This window comes from Puma concolor, chromosome E1 (genome assembly GCF_028749965.1).
Source record: "Puma concolor isolate L17-30 chromosome E1, mPumCon1.1.hap2, whole genome shotgun sequence".
Lineage (NCBI taxonomy): Eukaryota > Metazoa > Chordata > Mammalia > Carnivora > Felidae > Puma > Puma concolor.
The window spans coordinates 21,489,988-21,512,242 of NC_141680.1; the positions used below are offsets into that span (position 1 = coordinate 21,489,988).

Here is a 22,255-nt window from a genome sequence, read left to right on the forward strand (position 1 = left end):
TGTGTGTGTGTGTGAAATGCCCCGTAGTGTGCCTGGTACTGATTAGCTGATATTAATCCTTCTCTCCCCGAAGCCGCCCATGCCCTGAGGCAGGTGACCCAGATGGCAGCACCTCAGTGACCCTGGCTCTGTCTGAGCAGGAGTCTCTGTTTGTAAGCTCTGGAACTGAGCGGCCAAAAATGCTGGAATCACTGCAGTAGGGGGAGTGGCCCAGCCTTGTCCCTGCCCCATCCCTGGTCTGTTTGCAACCTAAAGATGGATCTCTCCACCTCTTATCAGTGTTTCCAGGGTTGATTGCTCAAGCTCACATTCCTCCAGAAAATGGCCCAGGGAGCCTCCTCCAGCTTGTGACATCTTCCAGATGGAGCACGTGTTCCTGGCACCCAGCCCACCCTGGTGCTTACCCTGACCTGCCTCATTCCAGAAGTTCCTTCTCTCCAGAGGCTCTACTCTGTGCCCGATCTGTAGAAAGTGCATGCACCTGATCTGTCAAAAACAAGACGACTTACAATTCAAAATCCCTGAGTTGCTTTATGACCTGGGACATCTTGGAAAGGTGTCAAAGGAACAATTTGCGTCAATTTCTTTCTTTCCTTCCTCCACCCTCCTCTACCTCACTTCTAAGCCCTCCTGCCCCACCGAACTTGTCCAGTTTGCTCACCCTGGGAGAGAAGTGTGCTAGAGGCTGGGGCTATGAGCAAAAAGTGCCCTCCCTGTCCTTAAAAAGCAAGAGGGACAAATAAGCAGCCGACTGAACCACAGCTGTGGCAGTGCGGTGATGGAGGGGTGCCTAGCCCGGTACCGATGGGGCACAGAGCAGGGAGATGGGAGTCAGTGAAAAAAACCTGGGGGAAGCAGATGCCCCCGTCAAGACCTTCAAGGGGCAGAGAGGTGTTCTGGGCAAACTGGACAACACATAAAAGGACCAGGAGAGCATGGCTGATTTGAGAAGTGCAGGTGGTTGCGGAGGCTGGAGTGTGGGGTGAACAGGATGTTAGATCACGGAGGACCCTATAGATCCTATTGAGGAGTCAGAGCTTTATTTCTCTGAGCAAAATAGGGACCACAGAAAGGCTTTAAGCAGGGGAGTGACAAGGTCAGATTAGCAATTTAGAAAGAGTCCTTCATACCCTATGACAATAGTCTCAGGCCCATCAATTTGCCTGATGCCACTGAGTACACATTTCCCCCCCTGAGTCGGAGACGCTCACGACCCAATCATGATATAAAACAGGGTGGGCAACTGGTTGGGAAGGAGGAAGAGGGACTAGGCATCAGAGTAGAAAGTGCCAGAGGGAAATACTGCGGTTGTGCCCGGGTCTGCTTCTGGCTGATACGGAACCTGTCTCTGTCAGAAATGCTGATGAGCAGGGCTTTAAGAATTTGGGGCATAACTGGGTCCTCGCTGCTTCATCCATCTGTGTTTTTATCATTCCTACTTTACAGATAAGGAAGCCACAGCCTAGAGAGATAGGTAACTTTCCTCGAGCTAATAAGAATCTGAGCAGGAGGGGCGCCTGGGTGGCTCAGTCGGTTGAGCATCTGACTCTTGGTTTCGGCTCAGGTCATGATCTCACAGTTCTGTGAGTTTGGGCCCCACATTGGGCTCTGTGCTGACAGCACGGAGCCTGCTTGGGATTCTCTCCCTCTCTCTCTGCCCCTTCCCTGCCCTCTCTCTCTCTTTCAAAGTAAACAAACATTAAATTTTTTAAAAAAAAAATTCAAGCAGGAACTTCAACTTCCCATTTTGTGTTCTCAACCAACCACTCCCGCCTGCCTGGGGGCGGTGGGTGGGGAAATCCATAATGGGAAGGAAATAACAGATACCAGTGTCGTCCCATTTTCTTCTAGTTTTAATATTGTTCACTTAAAAAGTGATGGTTGTGACCCATAAATTAATTTCATGGCTCACTAATCGGTTACAGCCCACAAGATGATAGTACATAGATACTAAAGTGAGGGCTGGGGCATGGGTGAGGTATTCTTTCCATCCAACATGACTTAATTTGATCCGTTTTAAGTAAAGTGTGCATGTACCAGATTAGTGGCAAAAATTTATGGGGCAAAATGGAATAATTAATTTATTACATGATTGATCAGTTCAGGAGTCATCTGTTGAGCATCTACACGATCTAGCAATGAATAAAAATATAATGCCTCTCTTGAGGTGCATATGATCTAAGGTGGAAAGAAACCCATAAAGAGTCATTTTCAATATAATGCAGTAAATGCTAAGTAAGGGAACGCGTGTAATGAGAGCACAGCGCAGGGGCACCTAACCCGGCTCCCGAGAGTTTCCGGAAGGTGGTGATGTCTCAGAATTTTCAAGAAGTAGGTGTTGGCGGGGAGGAGATTGGGTGGGTGGGAGCAGGTGGAGGTGGAGCGGGACAGAGGACCCAGGAAGGGGAGTTGTGCAGGAGGACGTCCTCCTGTGCTCAGGAAATTACTGCCACCAGTGTCTGATGGGAGGAGGGGGTGTTGGGAGATGAGCGAGGAGAGCGGGTCGAGGACTAGACTCTGGATTTTTCCTCTGGGTGATAGGGATTTATCGAAAGTTGAAAAAGCTCTTAGTTTTTCTTGGAAAACTACCAAGTGATCTCTGCACCCTCCCCAGCCTTTAATGTTATCCTAATTTGATAGTCGAACAATGGCTCAGCATTGTGTTAATTTGCATTTCCCTGACTACTGGAGAAGTTAAACATTTTTCATGTGTTTATTAGCTATTTACTTATTCATGTCGTTTCCCCACTTTTCTCCTGGGATTTTAATATTTTTTTTTATCGACTTATATGAGTTCTTTATATATGAAGGATAACAACCCTTTGTCATATTTATTGCATATATTTTCCCCAGCCTTGTCATTTGCCTTTTAGTTTTGTTTAGAATGGCTTCTGACGTCCAGAAGTTTTAAATTTGGTGTAGTCAAATGGATTGATTTTCTTTCCCTTAGTGATTTCTTCCATTGCTTTTATGCTTAGAAAATCCTCTCTCATCCAGAGATCAAATAAATATCGTTGAAATGTTTGAAGCAGCAGAGTGCCATGGGTGGGTGATTAATAATAATATTCACAGGTTAGATGTAGTGGTAAAAAAAACCCAATTAAACAAACAAACAAACAAAAGCCAAGGCAAAGCAGAAAAACAGTAGAAGAAATTAAACCTTCCTTTATCCACCACAAACCCAGCCCAAGGTTAAGGGTGGGAATAATCAGGGATCAAAGAGACAGAGACAAGGAGAGGCCAGTAGAGTCTTGAAGCACTAACACGACGTGGATCAGGCAGGCAGGAAGTAAGCTACACGTCCCAGGGTAGGATATGAAGGAACATGGCATGTTTGGTTAGAATCTGAGATGAAAAGAAACAGTGATGGGAGAGGGGGAAGAGAATCAGAAAAAGCCAAGAAAGCTGCTAAGACGTTAGGACTGTGTTCTAAGAACAATGGAGAACAATCGAAGGTATAATTCAAGTGATCCAAATAACTCTTAATGCCTCATGAAGCCAGTTAGCATAGAGTTTCGTTTAAGTAGGCATAGCCTGGCAGTCAAATGACAAACGACCAATGGAAGACCAATGACAAAATTCCATTGACAGTGGCACTGGTCTGCCTCTCTTAGTCTGGACCAGATGGTGAGAAGATATCATCTCTTATCTGTCCCTTTTCCTCTCTTCCTTGTTGCCAAGAAAGAGCCTGGGATCTGGAGGCAGTCAGACCCCAGTTTGGATCCTGACTCTGCCACTCCTTAGCCATGCCCTTTCCCATCTGCCTGCCTCCCTTCCTTCTGCAAATTCCATCAGACACCCATTATGTACCAAGCATTGTCTACGTGCTGGGGACACAGGGCAGAGATAAACCACACAATGCTGCCCTAATAGAATTATAGGCTAGTGAAGGAAGACAGATGTTAAACAAATGATTGCTTAAATAAATGTAGAGTTAGGGGCACCTGGCTGGCTCAATCTGTGGAGCAGGCTGCTCTTGATCTCGGGGCCATGAGTTCAAGCCCCATGTTGGGTGTGGAGCCTACTTAAAGATTAAACAAAATAAATGTAGAATTTAAAGTTTTTCAAGTATTTTAAGAAGAGAAATAGAATCTTATGAAAGATTATTAGGGATACAGATCTATCAAGATGTCAAGGAAAGCTTCTATTAAAGGGGATCTACTATCTGAAGGATGAGTAGAATTCAGATGTTGAGGAGTGGGGTCACAAAGTCCTTTGGCAGAAGGACAAGAGGTGAGACAAGGCCAGTGTGACTGGAGAGTACACAGAGAGGAAGACAAAGGTGACAATAAGGCAGAAGGTCAAATCATGCCAGTCCTTGTAGGCTATGCAAAAGACCTTGGTCTTTATCTGAAGAACAGTGAGAATTCATTCAGATGGTTTGTTCAAAGCTGGTAAAGTTGGAGTGGGGTGGGGCTAGAGAAACAATTAGATTTGTATTTCGAAAAAGTCCTTTTGCTTTCTATGTGGAGAATTGATTGGAGGGAGCCAGAGAAGAAAGGGGAGACCCAATGTGATTGCATCACACAAGGCAAGAGAAGATGGCAGCTTGGTCTAGGCAGGGAGAGGGGGATGGAAAGTTAGGGGAGAATAAATAGGACTTGGGTATGGGTTAATAATGTTCATGAAAGATTTCTGGGTTTCAGGGTTGCACACCTACATGGGGATCCCTATCCCCATAGATATAGGAAACACCAGAAGAGGATCAAGTTTGGGGAACAGGTTGGGGGTGGGGAAGGTTGAAGCCATGAGCTTTGGACTTGAAGAGTTTGAGGTGCATTTGAGATTTCTGTGTGGAGTTAGGTATAATGACTACATCTCAGAGAAGACTGGAGATTTTTCATTGGTCATTATTGTTCAAGGTATAGCTCTGGATCCGATGCTAGGGAGAGAGAATGGAGTGAAAATAGAAGAGGGCCATGAGGCACTCCAACATCTCATAGGATCTTGGGCCAGTGTGAGGCTCTTGTAGAGTTATTTTGATGGTTAGATGAAATACCATATGCCCCATGCCTGGAACATAGAGGCAATTCAGTAGATGTTAGATACACAGCTCCCTTCTCTCCTTTTAATCGCTCTGCTCCCTTTATTTTATGCTTTTCTATCTTCTGGCTCTATGTATTATAGCCAGAGACTTAAACCCGATTCTTCCAACCAGGGATGGCCCCAGGGCACCTAGTATGGACACCAGGCAAGCGCTGCTCTCCTCCAAGACCTAGCCCTGGAAAGCCTGCATCTTGAGCGCTCTCTGAAACTCAACTAAGAGACTTGGGGTCCTTTGCTTAGTTGACCAATGACCTGCATTTGGAGAACCAAATTTCTTGGCACACACAGCAACTTGTATCTTAGCCTGCTAATCATGCCACCTCACATTTCTAGAACATGTTGTGTATTTTTCAGCGAGTTTTCATAACGATTATCTCAGTTGTTCATCACAGGATTTTTCATTATGAAATGCATTTGCATATTTTATTTACCTCTAATTCCTTCCCCACTGCTGAAACAATAGCGTTTTGAGCAAATGTGCATATGGATGATTTACAAATTCACTCCACTCTCTTTCTCAAGCTTGCTTTCTCTTGTGTTCCCGTTTTATTTTTAAATCATGAGTTTCATCTTCCTTGTCATAAGCCTTCACATGTTTCAGTGCTTCTCAAAATCACCACTCTGTTCTTTCTCTTCCTTTTGGCTTCTGCCCCCACTCGCCTCGTGGAGAACGAGGGCTCTGGTCCCCAGAGTCCATTGTTACGGCACATTCAGAAACTCACGTTCTGACTCCTCTCCACCTCATTTCTCTCTGAAGCAGGTGCTGTTTATTCTGCATTGAAGCTTCATATTAGCTTTAACGAGAGATTTGTTATGCGAGACAACCTCAGGATCACGCAGCCCCATCCAGGTTCCTCCTTTGCCCCTGGCATCATTAAGATTCTCTTCTATTTATTTTTTTCTTGAAGATTCTCTTCTGCTTCTCAGCCTCCCATCACTACTTTTCTCCTCTTATGCAGGACACTTCCCTGCTTTTCTTTTCTGGATTCTTGGTCTTCATCTTCTGCTACCCATGCTTATCCTCTCATTAAGAGGATTCAAACACCCATGACCTGGTCCTTGACCTTGAAGTGCTCACAGTCCGCAACAGTGGGTCTCAAACCCGATGGCGTATTTGAATCATCATATGAGGCTTCAATAAAAAATGTGAATGCAAGGGGCACCTGGGTGGCTCAGTCAGTTAAGCATCCGACTTCAGCTCAGGTCATGATCTCACGGTCTGTGAGTTTGAGCCCTGCGTCGGGCTCTGTGCTGACAGCTCAGAGCCTGGAGCCTGCTTCGGATTCTGTGTCTCCCTCTCTCTCTGCCCCTCCCATGATCATGCTCTGTCTCTCTCTCTCTGTCAAAAATAAATGAACATTAAAAAAAAATTTAAAAAGTACGAATGCAAAAGCCCTAACCCCAGAGGTCCTGCTTTAATCGGTCTTGAGTGGGGACCTAGGCATCGTTATTTTTTAAAGGACATCCTAATGTGCAGCCGGGGATGAGAACCACTCACTGGCCTCATGGGTAAGACAGATGTATAAACAGGGGCACCTGGCTGGCTTAGTCGGTTAAGCGTCCGACTTCTGCTCAGGTCATGATCTCACGGTTTGTGGGTTTGAGCCCTGAGTCGAGCTCTGTGCTGACAGCTCAGAGCCTGGAGCCTGCTTTGGATTCTGTGTCCCCCTCTCTCTCTGCCCCTCCCTGCTCACACTCTGTCTCTCTCTCTCAAAAATAAATGAATGTAAAAAATAAAAAGGAAAGATGTGCAAACAAATGATTTTAATATAATGTGAAGGCAGAAGCAAGCACAGAGGCTGGAGGAGAATGGAAGAGAAGCACCTTATTCAACCTGGGAAGCCAGAAAACAGGGGTGATTAGTCAGAGCAGATGACTCAGGGCTTCAACCCATCCTAGAGAAGCTTTTCACAGAGCCCTCCCCTCCAGCTTTCCAGTAGGAGAAAAAGTACTGAAATGGCCTATGTTTTCTCTGCTGATCCCTCCCTGTCCTAGGGTGGTGCACATTTGGGCCACCTTGATGCTGTGTCTGACCCTCAGCCCCTATGCACACTTTCCTCTCCAGGTTCTTTCTTTTCTCTTCCCCAGTTGTTTGGCATTTTCTTTGCCTCCGAAGCTCCCACAGACATTTCCTCTGGCCTATTGTCTTGTCCAAAGCTCATTCTGGATCTTGACGCGACAGTTCCCCTACGACGTCCTCTTTGGCCCCGCTGTGATTTCTCTTGTGATGGCTGAGCAGTTTGCTGCCATCGCAAGAGATCTGCTGGTGCCCCCCACCCCCACCCCGCCGGCCCCCCAGCGCCAGCACTGAGGCTGTGCTGCTAGGTAGGGTGGGAGTCAACCACAGCAGTGGCCTCCAGCTGGCCCCAGCTGCCCACCATCCTTCCGAAACGTGTTGCTGCTTTCTTGGCTGGCCCTCTCCTTTTCCTGGGTCAGCAGTCTGACGTTTGCTCTGTCTTGAGGCGGTTTCGAGAACTCCGGAGCCAGATCCTAAGTCCCTGGAGGCACTATCTTGGTTTTACAGCTTGGCCAGTTCTGGAATTGGCCTGGGAAACCATATTCTTCCCCCACGGCCTGCCCCCCACTCCCACTGAAGCTCACTGTGCTCCCGAAACAGGACTCTACACACGGCTCCGTTGTTCACACTTCCTCACTGGGTCTCGTCTCACTTGGCTGGACAGCAGCCCTCTGATCTCCTCGTGTTTCTGCAGAACGTCTGTGCGTGGCCCTATACTCCCACTGCCACCTTGACTTTCTCTCTTAATTACCAGGATTCCGTTAACACAGACTTCTTACTGTGCTTCTTTGATTTTTTTTTTTAAAAGTGATTTCTGTTTCATTCTCTCACCTTTGCCATTTCTCTCTCTGCTTTTCATTATAGTTGACCTTTAAGCATCAGGGTTTGAATTGCACAGGTCCACCAATATGTGGACTTTTTTACAGTACGGCCCTGTAAATGTATCTTCTCTTCCTTATGATTTTTTAAGTAAGTTTATTTATTTTGAGAGAGAGGGAGAACGTGTGAGTGGGGGAGGGGTAAAGAGAGAGAAGGGGAGAGAGAATTCTAAGCTGACAGCACCAAGCCGGACACGGGGCTTGATCCCACGAACTGCGAGGTCATGACCTGAGCCGAAATCAAGAGTTGGACGCTCAACAGACTGAGCCACCCAGGAGCCCCTCCTTACGATTTCCTTAATGACGTTTCTTTTCTCTAGCTTACTTTATTGTAAGGATACAGTGAAGGATACATCTGGGTGCTAATAGGCTGTTGATGTCATCGGTAAGGCTTCTTCTGGTCAACAGTAGGCTATTGGTAGTTAACGTTTTGGGAAGTTGAAAGTTACACAGGGATTTACGACTATCTGGGGTCATAACCTCTAACCCCTGTCTTGATCGAGGGTCAACTGTATTTACTTCTACAAATGGGATTTCCTAATTTGCTCCTTACAACTTTGGCCTTATTCTTGCCTGTAAGACTGTCTCACATTATCTTTCCAGATGACCCAGCACCATTTGGCTTATGAAAAGGTGAACCAGACTCCCTTGCTGGGAGTCACTGCTGTTCGACTAGCTTCTGACATGATGGGACTTTGTGTACCATCCATGCCCTCTCTGGGGGAACACATCCCACACCCAGCTCACCGGAGTCCACGGGCTTCTTACAACATGCCTGGAAGATGCATAGGGGTAGCAACTGCTATTCCTGTTTTGAAATTAGGAAAATGAGACTTAGCCAGAAGGACACCGAGGCCTAGAAGGGAACCAGCTCCTCAAGCTCATGTGGCTGGTAAGGGAAGAACTGGGGAGAGAATGCATCCTAAGTAATTCCCAGAGCATTACTTGCCCCAGGGTTCTGTACTGGACGCAACCATTGGGTAGCCAGCCGGTGTGAGGGTGAGTGCTGGATCCTGCCCTCAGGAAGTTTCGATAAAATCCCTCTTGGTGTGAGCCTATGACCCTGGCTGACTGGTCTGTTGGGTTAATGTTTCAGAATGGCAGATGAGTCACCGTGTTTCTATTTATTTTTAGGGTGTCAACCACAGGGACTCTGGGAACAAGGTTTAGCAACACCTTCCCTTGTATACTAGATACAAAGCATGCAATATTTTCCCACTGGTTTTCTGGTTTGGACATGTTTTTAGTCAAGTGTCTGTGTTCTCTTTGGGTGAGCAGTCTACCAATGAGGCCAAACTCCATCATTCCAGATCACGTGTGTGCATGTTCAAGGGTGGGGGTTTGCTATAGTTCAAGCTGAGGCTAAAAAGGGGATACCTGTGTGGCTGGGCGAGAGACAACATCTCTTCTCCCCTTTCTTGGAGAACATGCAGTATCACTCTCCATAACAGTCTTTGCTCCTGCCCAGGAGGAGCGTCTAGACCGCTGGACAAAGGCTAACATTTATGGGGTCATCTTTTCCTGATGGGTGGGGCTACTGTGATTCGGGATCAAGAGCCAGATTGGCTGCTTCTTCTCTGATTCCCAACTTCAAACAGATTGCTCCTCTTCTACGTCATCTCAGAGGGGAGCACATTTGGTTCAGACCCAGGACTATCTTCTAGAAGGTTCACATCTGTGTAGTTGAGCTGCCCAGTCCCATCTCAGCAGGCAAGCTTTGGACATGTGTATGTGTGTGGTGATATGTTTCAATACCCACATTTGGGAGTGTCGGAAGTCCTGTGTATTTCCTTGATTAGTTTCTGAATTCTCCATCGCAAATGCTAGGAAAGGCTGTGGTTTGGGAGCTGGAATGTACCAGAGTTGATGAATAAACTTGATATTTGCTTCCCATTTGGCTGTGATCTTGTATGCCCACGTCACTGATTTGGGCACCTGTCATCATGGAAAAGGTGTGATAAGAAGTTGAAAAAGCATAAACACTGTGGAAAAGCTCAAAGGTAAACTCCTTTAAGTTCAGAGACACAAGGAATGCTCAGGACAACACAAAAGAGAAGTCTTTTAACCCCTAACAGGACTCACCATCACAGCGCTGGGGCAGGCTAACGCTGAGGGAGCCTTAGGAGACGAGGGGCCTTACGTGCACGGGGGCCCAACTGCATGTTGGGAGCTGTTTGAACACCTTACATACAGTATTTCATTTAATCTTCATGACAAATGAAGGACCTCATGAGCCGGATATGATTATTCCCACTGACTCAAGGCTCAGAGAGGTCAAGGCACTGGCCCAAGGCCACAGGGTGACTTAGTAGCAGATTTGGGATGAGAATTAATGTCACTCAAGTCCCATTATAAAAGCCTGGAACTAGCCCCCGAGAGAATGAAGTGCTCCTCCCTGGAGGGGTTGGCACTGGGGAGGACAGCCCTGTCCCTCAGGCCTCCATGGGCCAGATGGACTGTGGTGTCGTCCTATGTAGTGGTCCCTTTCTGAAGTACACAGAAGAGACAATTTTCTGCTTGGGGATAAAGTTCAGAAGGTGGAACTGGGTGGTGCGGTGCTGGCTGCCTGCCAGCTGTGAACAAGGAACCAGAATACCTGGAATGTGGTATGAGAGCCAAGACAGAGCAAGGCCCCAAGTTCATGTACTTCTAAAATTTTAATTTAATTTAATTTAATTTAATTTAATTTAATTTAATTTAAATAGAGTGAGCAGGGGAGAGGGGCAGAGAAGGAGAGAGAATCTTAAGTAGGCTCCACACTCAGCATGGAGCACGACGTGGGACTCAATCTCACAATCCTGGGATCATGAGCTGAGCTGAAATCAGGAGTCGAACGCTCGACCGACTGAGCCACCCAGCGCTCCCTTCATTCATGTACTTTTCTCTGGGTGTTAGAAGGCCTTCATTTTTACGCTTTTAGCGGCATGGAGAGCTTGCTGTGGGGAATAAGGACGTATCACTCTTCCTTCCCTTCAAGGTAAAACCTCTTGGAGGTTTTCCTTAGTCCTATTCAAATAGAATATGTGCCTAGGGAGAGCCTACGAGTGCTGGCACCCTCCTTAAATAGTGGGGTTGGAGAGAGACTCAGGACTTGTGCTCATCCCTGAGGTCTTGACTCAGCTGTCACCTCTTCCTACCTTTGGACTGGGCTGACACCTCTGCGAGAACATCCTCTGTGTTCATTAGTTCTTCCTTAAGGTGCCTTTCAACTGTTGTCTAGTAAGGACAATACTAACACTTATACACTCATACTGTGTGCCCGGTATCAGTACAAGTATTTTGTATTTATTCATTCATTCAATCTTCGCAACATAGGTATAGCATAGGTATCATTATGTTTTGGAAAAAAAAAAAAAGGTTACTTATTTATTCTGAAAGAGAGAGATACAGAGCCCAAGCAGGCTCCACCCACACGGTCAGCATGGAGCCCCACATGGTCTCCATGACTACATTTCTAGCTTTCCTTGGAGTAAGTGTGGCTATTTGACTATGTTCTGGCTAAGGAGACGTCAGTGGAAAGATCATAGGATGCTTTCCGGAAGACTCCTTTAAAAGGGAAGAATCTGGTCCTTCTCCCTTTCTTCCGTCTTGCTGCCTGGACAGCAGATCTGGTAGCTGGAGCTCAAGCTGTCATCTCAGAACAGGAGAAATCACATCCTCGGAATGACAGAACCTTCACGCTACCCTGAGTTATCTACCTCTGGATTTATTTCTCGTGAGACAGAAGTAAACTTCTGTCTTGTTTAAGCCACTGTTAGTTGGGTTTCCTGTTACTTTCAGCCCAGTCTAATCCTAATTGACAGCATTAAATATGGGTAAGAGCTAAGGTCAATAATTGTTTGTGAATTGACAGTGAGTCCCCAAGAGAAGCCTGGCTTGTCCTCTCTCCATCTCTCAGGTACTGGTGAGAGAGAATCTCGGGTTTTCACAAGAAAATGTCCTGGAGCCCTGAAATGCCTTCTTGTGCCTTATGGGTCTGGGCAGGTTTGCATCTGGAAAATGGGTTGTGCCTGGAACATGGTTCTCAGGTATGGGGTCTGGGCTCTATTGGCCTTCCTTCTCCAGCCACACAGGGACAAACCAAAGGGGCAGAGCCAGCCTTAGGTTCTGAACATGGGCCTCTGCATCGGCTTTGCCCCACTGAGGTGAGCTGAGGAAGCCCCAGAAAGTCCAGAAGGATCAGTGAGGTGGACTGATTGCCTCTTCTGTTATTCTTGTTGCTGCTACTGGCGCGCTTTGAAATTAATTGATGGTTTCCTTTTTTTTTTTTTTTTTAATTTGTTCCTCCCTTTGCTTTTTCTGAATTAATTTTTTCATCGTGAAATATTTCAAAGATTAGACAAGAATAGAAAGGAGCATAATGAATACCTATTTACCCACCATTAAGCTTTATCAAATCTTAACATTATGTCATATTTGTATCAGATCTCATTTAAAGAAGTAAAACATTACTGATATAATTGAAGCTTCCTGTATATTACACCCCCCCTTCCCATTCTTCTCCCTCTTCCTCAGAGGTAACTATTACCATGAACCCACTGTTTATCATTCCTATGTATGTCTTTACACTGTTAGTACATGTTTATGCATCCATTAATACAACATAGCATTGTTCAGCAGGGTTTTAAATTTTATATATAAATTGTAGCATACTCCACTTATCATTGGATTCTCCATGGAATAATTCTACCATAATGTATTTCTCCATTTTCCTGTTGATGAATATTAAGGATATTTCCTTTCTTTCTTTTTTTAACCCAGACAGTACTGGTGGGACACATTGTGGGAGTTTCCTTAGGGTTAAATTGTTAGAAACTATGCCCCTTAAGTCAAACTATGCACCTGTTTTTGTACGGGGCCAAAAATTAAGGATGGGTTTTATTTACTATTTTTAATTTTAATTAAAAAAATTGACATTTTAGGGGCACCTGGGTGGCTCAGTCGGTTAAGCAGACTGACTTCGGCTCAGGTCATGATCTTGTGGTTCGTGGGTTTGAGCCCCGCATCGGGCTCTGTGCTGACAGCTCGGAGCCTGGAACCTGCTTCTGATTCTGTGTTTCCCTCTCTCTCTGCCCCTCCCCCCACTCACGCTCTGTCTCTCTCTGTCTCAAAAATAAATAAACATTAAAAAAGTTTTAAAAATGGACATTTTAGCCATTTTTAGGTGTATAGTTTAGTGACACTGAATACATTCACATTTGCCTCTATCCATTTCTGGAACTTTTTATCTTCCCAAACTGAAATTCCGTCCCCATTAAACAATAAATAACTCCTTATTCTCCACTCCACCATTCTACTTTCTGACTACGAATTTGACTACTCTGGGCACCTCGTATGAGTGGAATCATACAGCATTCTTTCTTTTGTTTCTGGCGTATTTCACTCAGCATAATGTCTTCAAGGTTCATCATGTTGTAGCAGAATTCCTTCCTTTTCAAGCTGGATAATATTCCATTGTATGTATATAGCACATTTTGTTTATCCATTCAACCGTGGATGGATGGTTTTTACATTAAAAATTTTTTTTAAATGTTTATTTATTTTTAAGACAGAGAGAGTCAGAGCATGAATGGGGGCGGGGCAGAGAGAGAGAGGGAGACACAGAATCGGAAGCAGGCTCCAGGCTCTGAGCTGTCAGCACAGAGCCCGACGTGGGGCTCGAACTCAGGAACCATGAGATCACGACCTGAGCCGAAGTCTGATGCTTAACCGACTGAGACACCCAGGCGCCTCAGTTTTTACATTTTTAATGGTTAAAAAATAAGAATATTTTGTGGCACATGAAAATTACACAAAATTCAAATTTCAGTGTCCAGAAAAAGTTTTATTGGAACGCAGTCCACAGGCATCCATTAAAGTATTGACTACTGCTGCTTTTCATGCTAAAATGGCAGAGTTGAGTAGTTGGGACAGAGACTGCATAGGCTAGAAAGCCTAAAATATTTACTCTCTGGCCCTTTACAGAAAAAAATTTCTGAACCTTGCTCTATGATATGTAATCATTTAGAGGTGGAATGGTTGAATGGTAACTATTCTCCCCTTCCTCCCCTCCCCCTCCCCCCTCCCCCACCCCCTTCAACAACTGCTTCTACAACTTCTCTTTTTCTTCTCCAAGGGCCCAGATTCTTTGTTTAAACGAAAGCCGGGAAGGGTGCTTCAAAAGCATTGTGTGGTTAGTTATTTGCTGTATGACAAACAACTTTGAAATGTCAATGGCTTATAAGAAGTATTTATTTTGGGCTTATAGGCCTTCATGTTGGCTAGGGTTTGGCTGGTTTGTAGTGGGCTCAGCTCAGCTTGGCTTCTCGCTGTAGTTTGGGTCCAGGTCTTCTCCACGTGCCTCCTTGGGCTTGTAGCTAACTGGGGCAAACTTTTCTCATTGAAAAAGGAAGGGGTTCTAGAGAGTAGGTCCAGTGGCACGAGCACATTGCAAGTCTTTGCTAGTGTCATGCAAGCATCCCAATGGTCCAAGCATGGGGATATACACTCTGTCCACCGTGAAGCCATGGTAAGAATGTGGGTGTACAACGCTCCCACAGGGGAGTGAAGGTCTGAGACCAATAATCCATCTAGCACAGGCATCAACTTTTTTAGCTTCAGAACTTTTCTTCAAACAAATCCTTACGTGGAGTTTGAATATATAATATAGACGAGAGCGAAGCTGCTCTGATAGATGTGGGGGGTGGGCTGAATCCTGCCCTCTACTCCCCTGCAGGGCCTCCTGGGATGTCTCTGCAGAGTCTCCCGATGTCATGGACTATCATTTGACAACCACCCGTCTTCTAGGAGATTTCATGGAGCTCTTCCTCCTCCAGGGTCCGGGGATCTGAAGCCATGGTTAAGAAGGAGCAGGCCTTCCTGAAGGTTGGGTCTCAATATGGGATCCAGAAGGGGCACCTCCTAGAAACCAGGTATAGAGGATGCCTTGGGTCACACCTGACTGCCAGCAGAGCCAGGCAACGGGTAGCAAACAACCCCGATTTGTTCCACGACTCAGCCCCAACCGGCTGGGTTGCTGCAACTCTCACTCCTTGCCTGCCTCTGACTCAGGTGCAGGAGATTGTTGTCTAATGGAACATCTGGCTCTCAGGTCACAGCGTCCTGTCGGGGGGGGGGAGGGTGGGCATTGTGACGCTTATCATTACTGATTTGCCAGCACAGTCTTGGCGGTGCCTTTTGGGCAAGTAGGCTGTTGCTATTTCTAGAACTGAGCCAAAGGCCAGCCCCTTCCCATGTGGCCTCTCCACTTCCTTGCTCTCTGCAGTGGCATCCGCTTTTATTCCTACAGGCAGGTGGAGGCAAGAAGGAGGTGAGTGAGGACTTAGTGTCTACAGAGGCTTTGTCATACACTCACTTGTTCTCTGTGTATTTATTTAGCACCTGTTATGTATCAACATCTGGGTTAGGCAGTGCGCAGATAGTGAGAAACAAGAAAATAGAGCCAGATACCTGCTGTCTAACCCACTTGCTGGTGAAGACTTGTTTCCCCCAGATGGACAGATTTTCCAGGGTGACTTCTGTATACCTGGTGTTGGCTGGCTGCTTAGACCCACTGCTGCTGTGCCCTCTTCCCAGCCAGAGCAGCCCTCCTGGCATCTGCTACTTTCACCCTCCCTCTTGCTTCCCTGTTTGAACTTAGCACCATGAGCCCTTAGGGCTGCCTTCTTCAGAGGCCAGCCCTGGAGTTGAAATTCTCTCTCTACCCAACCCTGCCCTGAGCCCTGATCTGGCTTGTTCTCAACCCCTTTGACCAAGACTAGAAGGAAGTGAGCACTTTTAAGGCCAGGTGTTGAATTCTTCTGATGATACAGTTAGATAAAGCTTCTGGAATAACTCCATTACCTTTGTAAAAATTAGCTTCCTTTGATGAGGAAACTGAGTGATGACTAAAGCTACCTTTTCTGGAGAAAGGAAAGATTATTCAGGAGAGGGGCAAGCTCCCACTTCTTTTCTTTAAAAAAAAAAATTTTTTTTAATGTTTATTTTTGAGAGAGAGAGAGAGCAAGCGAGAGAGAGCGAGCACAAGCAGGGGAAGGGCAGAGGGAGAAGGAGACATAGAATCTGAAACAGGCTCCAGGCTCTGAGTTGTCAGCTTAGAGCACGACACAGGGCTCGAACTCACAAACTGTGAGATTGTGACCTGAATGGAAGTCTGACACTTAACTGACTGAGCCACCCATGTGTTCCCCTTTCCTCTCCTTTCCTTTCCTTTCCTTTCCTTTCCTCTCCTCTCCTCTCCTCCTCTCTTCCCTCCCCCCCTCCCCTCCCCTCTGCTTTTCATTTCTTTTTTCAGAGACAGAGAGAGAAATGCAGATAGAGAGTGAGAGAGAATCTTAAGTAGGCTCCACGCTCAGAATGGAGCCTGAGGTGGGGCTGGATCTCACACCCATGAGATCATGATCTGAGACAAAATCAAGAGTCGGATGCTTAAATGACCGAGCCACCTAGGCACGCTGCAAATTTCCACTTCTTATTTAGAATGTCTAAGGAACCATGGGCACCTGGCTGGCTCAGTTGGTAGACTATGTGACTCTTGATCTCAGGGTTGTGAGTTCAAGCCCCACGTTGGGGACAGTAATTACTTTAAATTAAAAGAATATTTAAGAAACCAGAACCAGATAGCTATTGCCTGCATCTTTTAGGGGTGCCGACTGTTGCCTTCTATCTATCTCCTCTGTTTTCCTGTCTTCTTGTTTGTCTCTTCTGCCAAGCCTGACTCTGCACTCCCAGGAACAGAAATACACACCCAGGAGTTCATGACTGCCTTTCAGTCCCATGAACTCCGTACTTGTTTGCAGGGCTGTTTTAAGCAGTGTGGGGTCTGAACTCAGTTGTTGTCCCCACATGGGAGCCTTTACAAGACAGTAGTGACCTGGATTTTAGATATAGTGGAGCTACATAGGCTCTGATCATTCCTTGGGAGCAGTGTCTCCTTGTTTTGTTTGTTTGTTTGTTTGTTTGTTTAAGTAGGCTCCACACCCAACACGGAGCCCAACCCCGGGGCTTGAACTCACGACCCTGAAATCAAGACCTGAGTTGAGTTAAAAGAGTGGGACGCTTAACCGACTGAGGCCTCCAGGCACCCCTCCTTGTATTTTGGATGTTTGGTGTTTGATGGTTAGCCATGGGACTTGGCATTTCACAATGTTAGGTCTCTGTGCAGCTTAACTTATCTACATTCTTGTTGACCCTTAATCAGTAAAGATGGTCTTGGCTTACCCACGGGACAGAGTTTGATTTATCGGATTGCTTTCTTTACTGAGGCTCAGGGGTAGGGTAATGCCTCCCCTCCATTTTTTATTCAAGTATAATTAGTTCCAAATGCACAATATAATGATTCAGCAGTTCTGTACATTACTCAGTGCTCATCGGATGCCTTCCCCACTTTATATGGTCAAGAGCAGTCATCTTAACCTCTCTGACTCGCTTGTTCTTTGGCATGCGGGGGAGGGAGGGAGAAGATGCTGTGGTTTAAAAAACACAAGAGTATATGCTTCCTCCTCCAGATCTTCACCCTGATTAAATGCGCAACGTTAGCTTTTCCATGTATATAGGGATGTGAGTGTGTGTGTGTGTGTGTGTGTGTGTGTAAGTGGGAGGGTAGCATAGGCCACCAAACACCTTTTTCATGGAACCATAGAGGGTTTGACAATGTTTGTGATTTTTCATTAAAATCTTGAATAAGAATGTAAGTAAGCCAAGGCAGGTAATACATGGCTGTTAGCACGTAATAAGAGGTAACATTTGTTAAGCACTTACTGGATGCTTTCCCTTATGTGAAATGCACAAGGCTTCTAATTGATTTGCATTATTATCATCCTTATTGACAAGTGGGTCACTCAGTTGGGAATGGCAGAAGAGGGGCTTGACTTCAGGTCAGACTTGGCATCAAAAAGCTCTGTAAACTCTGCCCCTTATTGGTTGAGCTGTTGAAATGATTCTTCCATTGGAAACTTTTTTTCCTTCCTGACAGAAATGTTTCTCTTAGGATGGGTCAGAGGCCCAAATACAGGCTTGTGGATCACCAAAACCCAAGAGCTTTCCATTCCTGACTCCCTGCAAAGCCCAAGATTCATAGCTACCTCTTGGAAAGTTTTGAAAAAAGAGGATTTTCTTGTCTCAAAGGTCCCTCTGGCCCGGCTGTTGAATGAGGACTCTTTTCAGTAAGTCATAATTCCCTTGAACTTCTCCCCCTGCTAATCCATTATTATGTTTATTTTTTCAAAGACCAATGTTTATTAGGCACCAACTATGTATAAGGTCATTCCCCCTTTCTCCTCACACCAATGTAGGAATGGTGAAGTAGGTATAATTATCCTTATATTATAGTTGAAGAAATGGAGACGAGGACGCTCTCAATTTTGCGAATGGTGAGTGAAAACACCATAAGCCAAGTCACCAGGTGGGTGATTAGGAAGCATAGCTAGAGGATGATAGTGTTAGGAGGGGCTGTGCCGATCATCAGACCACACCAAAATCTCTTATTTCAAGGGTCAGGAAACTGAATGCAGCCTAGAGATGAAATGTCCGGCATCACACAGAACGTAGGAGCACAGGGGGAACGAGACCGAGGCTGCTTTATGCTGTATATAAATAAGATTGTTTTGAGCTCAGCACTACTGACATTTTGGGCTGAATAATTCTTTGTTTTCGGGGGCTGCCTTGTGCATTGTAGGATGTTCAGCAGTATCCCTTATTTCTACTCACTCAACTCCAGTAGCATGCCTCTCCCCAGTTGTGGTAACCAAAAATGTCTTCTGTCATTACTAAGTGTCCTCTGGGGGACAAAACCACTCTCCCAGTTGAAGGCCACTTCAGGCCCATTGAATAGCAAGAACCTGGAGCCTCTTCCCTTGCAGTTTGGAAGAGAAATTGTTTTGGGGGCACTAGCCCAATCGTCCAGCACCTTTGGGGTCTCTGCTGGGGTCTCTGAACTCAGCCCAGAGAGAACAGCATTCAGAGAGCTAGGTTCAGGGAAAGTGTCAGAGGGGACACAGAATGAAAGCCAGACCTGAGGGGTACACGTTATTCTCTCCATTTCCAAGATGAAGATGTAGATGTTCAGAGGGTTGAACACACCCATCGAATCAAGTACGATCTCTCTTCCACACGCCATAGGGAGCCCCATACGATACCCAGGCTGACTGTTCATTAGTATGTGCTCTGGGCCCATGAACAATAAGGTCAGGGAGCTCCTCTTGTGTATTCTTCATCAATTACAGTAGGAGTGTATTACTATGAAGTTGTGCTCTGGAAAGATAGATCTCGTCTCTTACTTGCTGTGGGCCCTGGGGCGGTTGGTTTTCCCGTTGGGGATTGCTGTCCTCACATTGACAAGATGGGAATGTCAGACTGCACCACCGATGAGCAGTCTTTTTGCTCTCCCCATCCACTTCCCCACGTTCCCAATCTTGACACTCAAACCTGTAATGGTATTTATAGGTTGAATTAATTTTAATTAAAGATGAGAGTAGCTTTATGGAGGAATATGTATATTCTTAAAATTTTTTTAATGTTTATTAATTTTGAGAGAGAGAGAGAGAGAGACAGAGAGCAAGCAGGGAAGGGGCAGAGAGAGAGGGAGACACAGAATTGGAAGCAGGCTTTAGGCCCCAAGCTGTCAGCACAGAGCCCGATGCGGGGCTCGAACTCACAGACTTCGAGATCATGACCCGAGCTGGAGTTGGCCGCCCAACTGACTGAGCCACCCAGGCGCCCCAGGAATATGTATATTCTTAAAACTCAGATTAACCTATTTCATTGACAGGAAAGATGTCAATAAAAATGCCCCTTTAAAGACACTAACATGCTAATAACTGGGCCTTTTTGAGAAGCAGCAACGTGGAAGCAGATTTCTAACCATTTATCTTAAAATTACATCATGAGCCATATGGCCAAGTGAGACAGGCCACAGGTTAAGCATTGCTGGGCGTGGTCTCAGTAGTCTCTTAGGGCTGATGTGCATTTATGGTTGTTGTGTGCAAGGATAGCGCCCCCTGGTGTAAATCCTTAAGCTCCACCAAAGCTGAAATTTGTCCAGTTGCTTGCACAGAAAAGGGTGGAGGGGCTTTGGGACAAGACCAAAGTTGGTTTATCAAGAGAGTAACCAGAGAATCACATTTTTGGAAGCTTCCAGGAGGCAGTGATGTCTTTGCCATCAAAGAACATGGGTTTTGGAGTCAGACTTGGCTTTCAAATCACTGCTTCAAGGCTGTACGCACTTGGGGAAGCTACTTCTTTCAGTCTCATTTTCTGTACCTGTGAAGCTGAGATAATTAATACTCCCATCTCGGGTTTGTTTTAGGAGTGAAAGAAGGAAGTGGGGGTTGGAAGAGTGACTGAAGATGAAGCTGGAAAGGTAGAACCTGATCATGAAGAGTTTATGTACCATGGCCAAGAGTTTGAATCTGACTCCAAGAGCAAGGAACCAGAGGAAGCCTGCAGGCAAAAGTGACATGATGGCATTTGTGTGTTGGAAAGATAACTGGTGGCAACAAAGACAGTGGAGAAGTTCTGTGACTTTGGTGGTGGTGATGGAGCTGGACTAGATGGGAAAGCCATTTTGGAAGAAATGATGCAATATGGCGGCTAATGAGATGGGAAGGGAGAGGGTGCTGTCAGAAAAGGCAACATGCATATGTACAGCTGTTAACGTGCTTTCCCATAAACCTACTTACCTGACTCTCATAATAGTTTTCTGAGCAAGATATTATAATCATTATCATTTTATATGTAAGGAAACTGATAAGGAGGTTAGGCCAGAGGCTATATATGTAGTGAGTGGTCAAATCAGAACACAGGCCATCGGTTCCCAATTCTGCCTCTGTCTCTTAGGTCACACTGCCTCTCAAGGTTCAGTGGGCAGTCCCTGAAGAGTGGGAAGCAGTCTGGGACCAGGGGTGGACGTGTGCCGGGCCCCCAGGTTGTACAATCTCCCCGGTTGCTAGGAGTCTCTGATAATTAGAGTCCCCAGGTTGCTAGGAGACCTGGGTTGCTAGGAGTCTCAGTTTATTATAGGTCTTGGGTTGTTAGAAGCCGCAGGTTATTCAATTTTTCAATTTATTAAAGGCTTCATGGTTCTCAAAGGCCCCAAGTTATTAGAATCATCAGTTATTAGGGGCCCCAGGCTCTTAGGGCTCTAAGCTCTTGAAATCATTGGGCTGTTGGCCCACCCTGGTTGCTAGGAATCTTAAGATTTTAGAGGCCTTCAGTTTGTAGAGGCTTTAAGCTTTTGAAGGTGTCACTTTGCTGGAAGCCTCACTTTTCAACATCTCCAGCTTGTGATGGGTCCCAAAGTGGTAAGGACCCAAGCGCAGATTTTTCGGTCCTGTGGCTTCCCAAAGTCATGAGCCATGCACGTGGATTTCTTCTTCCCATTCAGCCTCTTTCGGTCTGCTCAGATGATAGTCTAACTGCAGCTTTGGGTTTTCCTCCGGGGGTTTCATCCTGGGTGACCTCCTTCAGCCCCACAGCTGCATGGACCTGATTCATTCTGCTTGGGGTTCTAACCACTTAGGCACTGGTTGGAAGGCCTTTAGAGCAGAAACTTGGTGCGATTTCTAGATAAGCCAGATATTGAAGCACACTTGGGTTATGCTTCTAACATTCACCCTCTAGCTAGTCGGTTTTAAGTAATCTTAAATTAGACTTTGTGAAAAATTCCAGAGTTGATTGCCTCTTTATTTCCCATTATTTTACTAGCTTGGTCAGAACCAGTAAAACTAGCCTGTGCATTTTTCCTTTTGAAAACACTTTTTATTATCAAATAATTAGAGACTCACTGAAAGTTGCAGAAATAGTAGAGAGAGATCCCTTATACCCTTCATTCAGTTTCCCCCCATGGTTACATCCTCTATAACTATAGTATACTATCAAAATCGGGACATCCACTTTGCCACAATGTGCATGTGTCATCCTATGTCACTTTATTCAAAAATACTTTTTAACGTTTATTCATTTTTGAGAGACAGACACAGAGCACGAGTGGGGTAGGGGCAGAGAGAGAGGGAGACACAGAATCTGAAGCAGCTCCAGGCTCCGAGCTGTCGGCACAGAGCCGGACGCAGGGCTCGAACCCACAAAGCGCGAGATCATGACCTGCTCTGAAGTCTGTCGCTCAACCAAGTGAGCCACTTTGCACCCTGTCTTATGTCACTTTATAATGCGTACATTTGTGTACCCACCATCCCAATCAAGAGAGAGAACACAACATCTTTATAGTCTCATCCATTTCTCTCCCTCCCCAACCAGTGTGTTTTTAAATGTACTCCCCTAACTGCTATTTGGTGCCTTCTGGGTGCCTCAGCCATTAATA

General features: G+C 45.8%; 1 protein-coding gene across 3 annotated transcripts in view; it reads left to right on the top strand.

Annotated features, from left to right (window-relative positions):
* The window catches only part of SPACA3 (sperm acrosome associated 3), a 37,539-nt gene that overhangs the window by 1,454 nt on the left and 13,830 nt on the right, over positions 1-22,255 (top strand). The window contains exons 1-2 of one of the 3 annotated variants that reach the window (XM_086686609.1): positions 15,083-15,250; positions 17,930-18,104. The exons of 1 other annotated variant lie outside the window; for it this stretch is intronic. Coding sequence is in view for 1 of the 2 variants with exons in the window: in XM_086686607.1 (XP_086542733.1) it covers positions 17,917-18,104 (188 nt within the window). In the remaining variant the exon portion in view is untranslated. Of the gene's footprint in view, positions 1-15,082; positions 15,251-17,627; positions 18,105-22,255 lie in introns of those variants that run through there. One more of the 3 variants, XM_086686607.1, reaches the window with a different exon arrangement.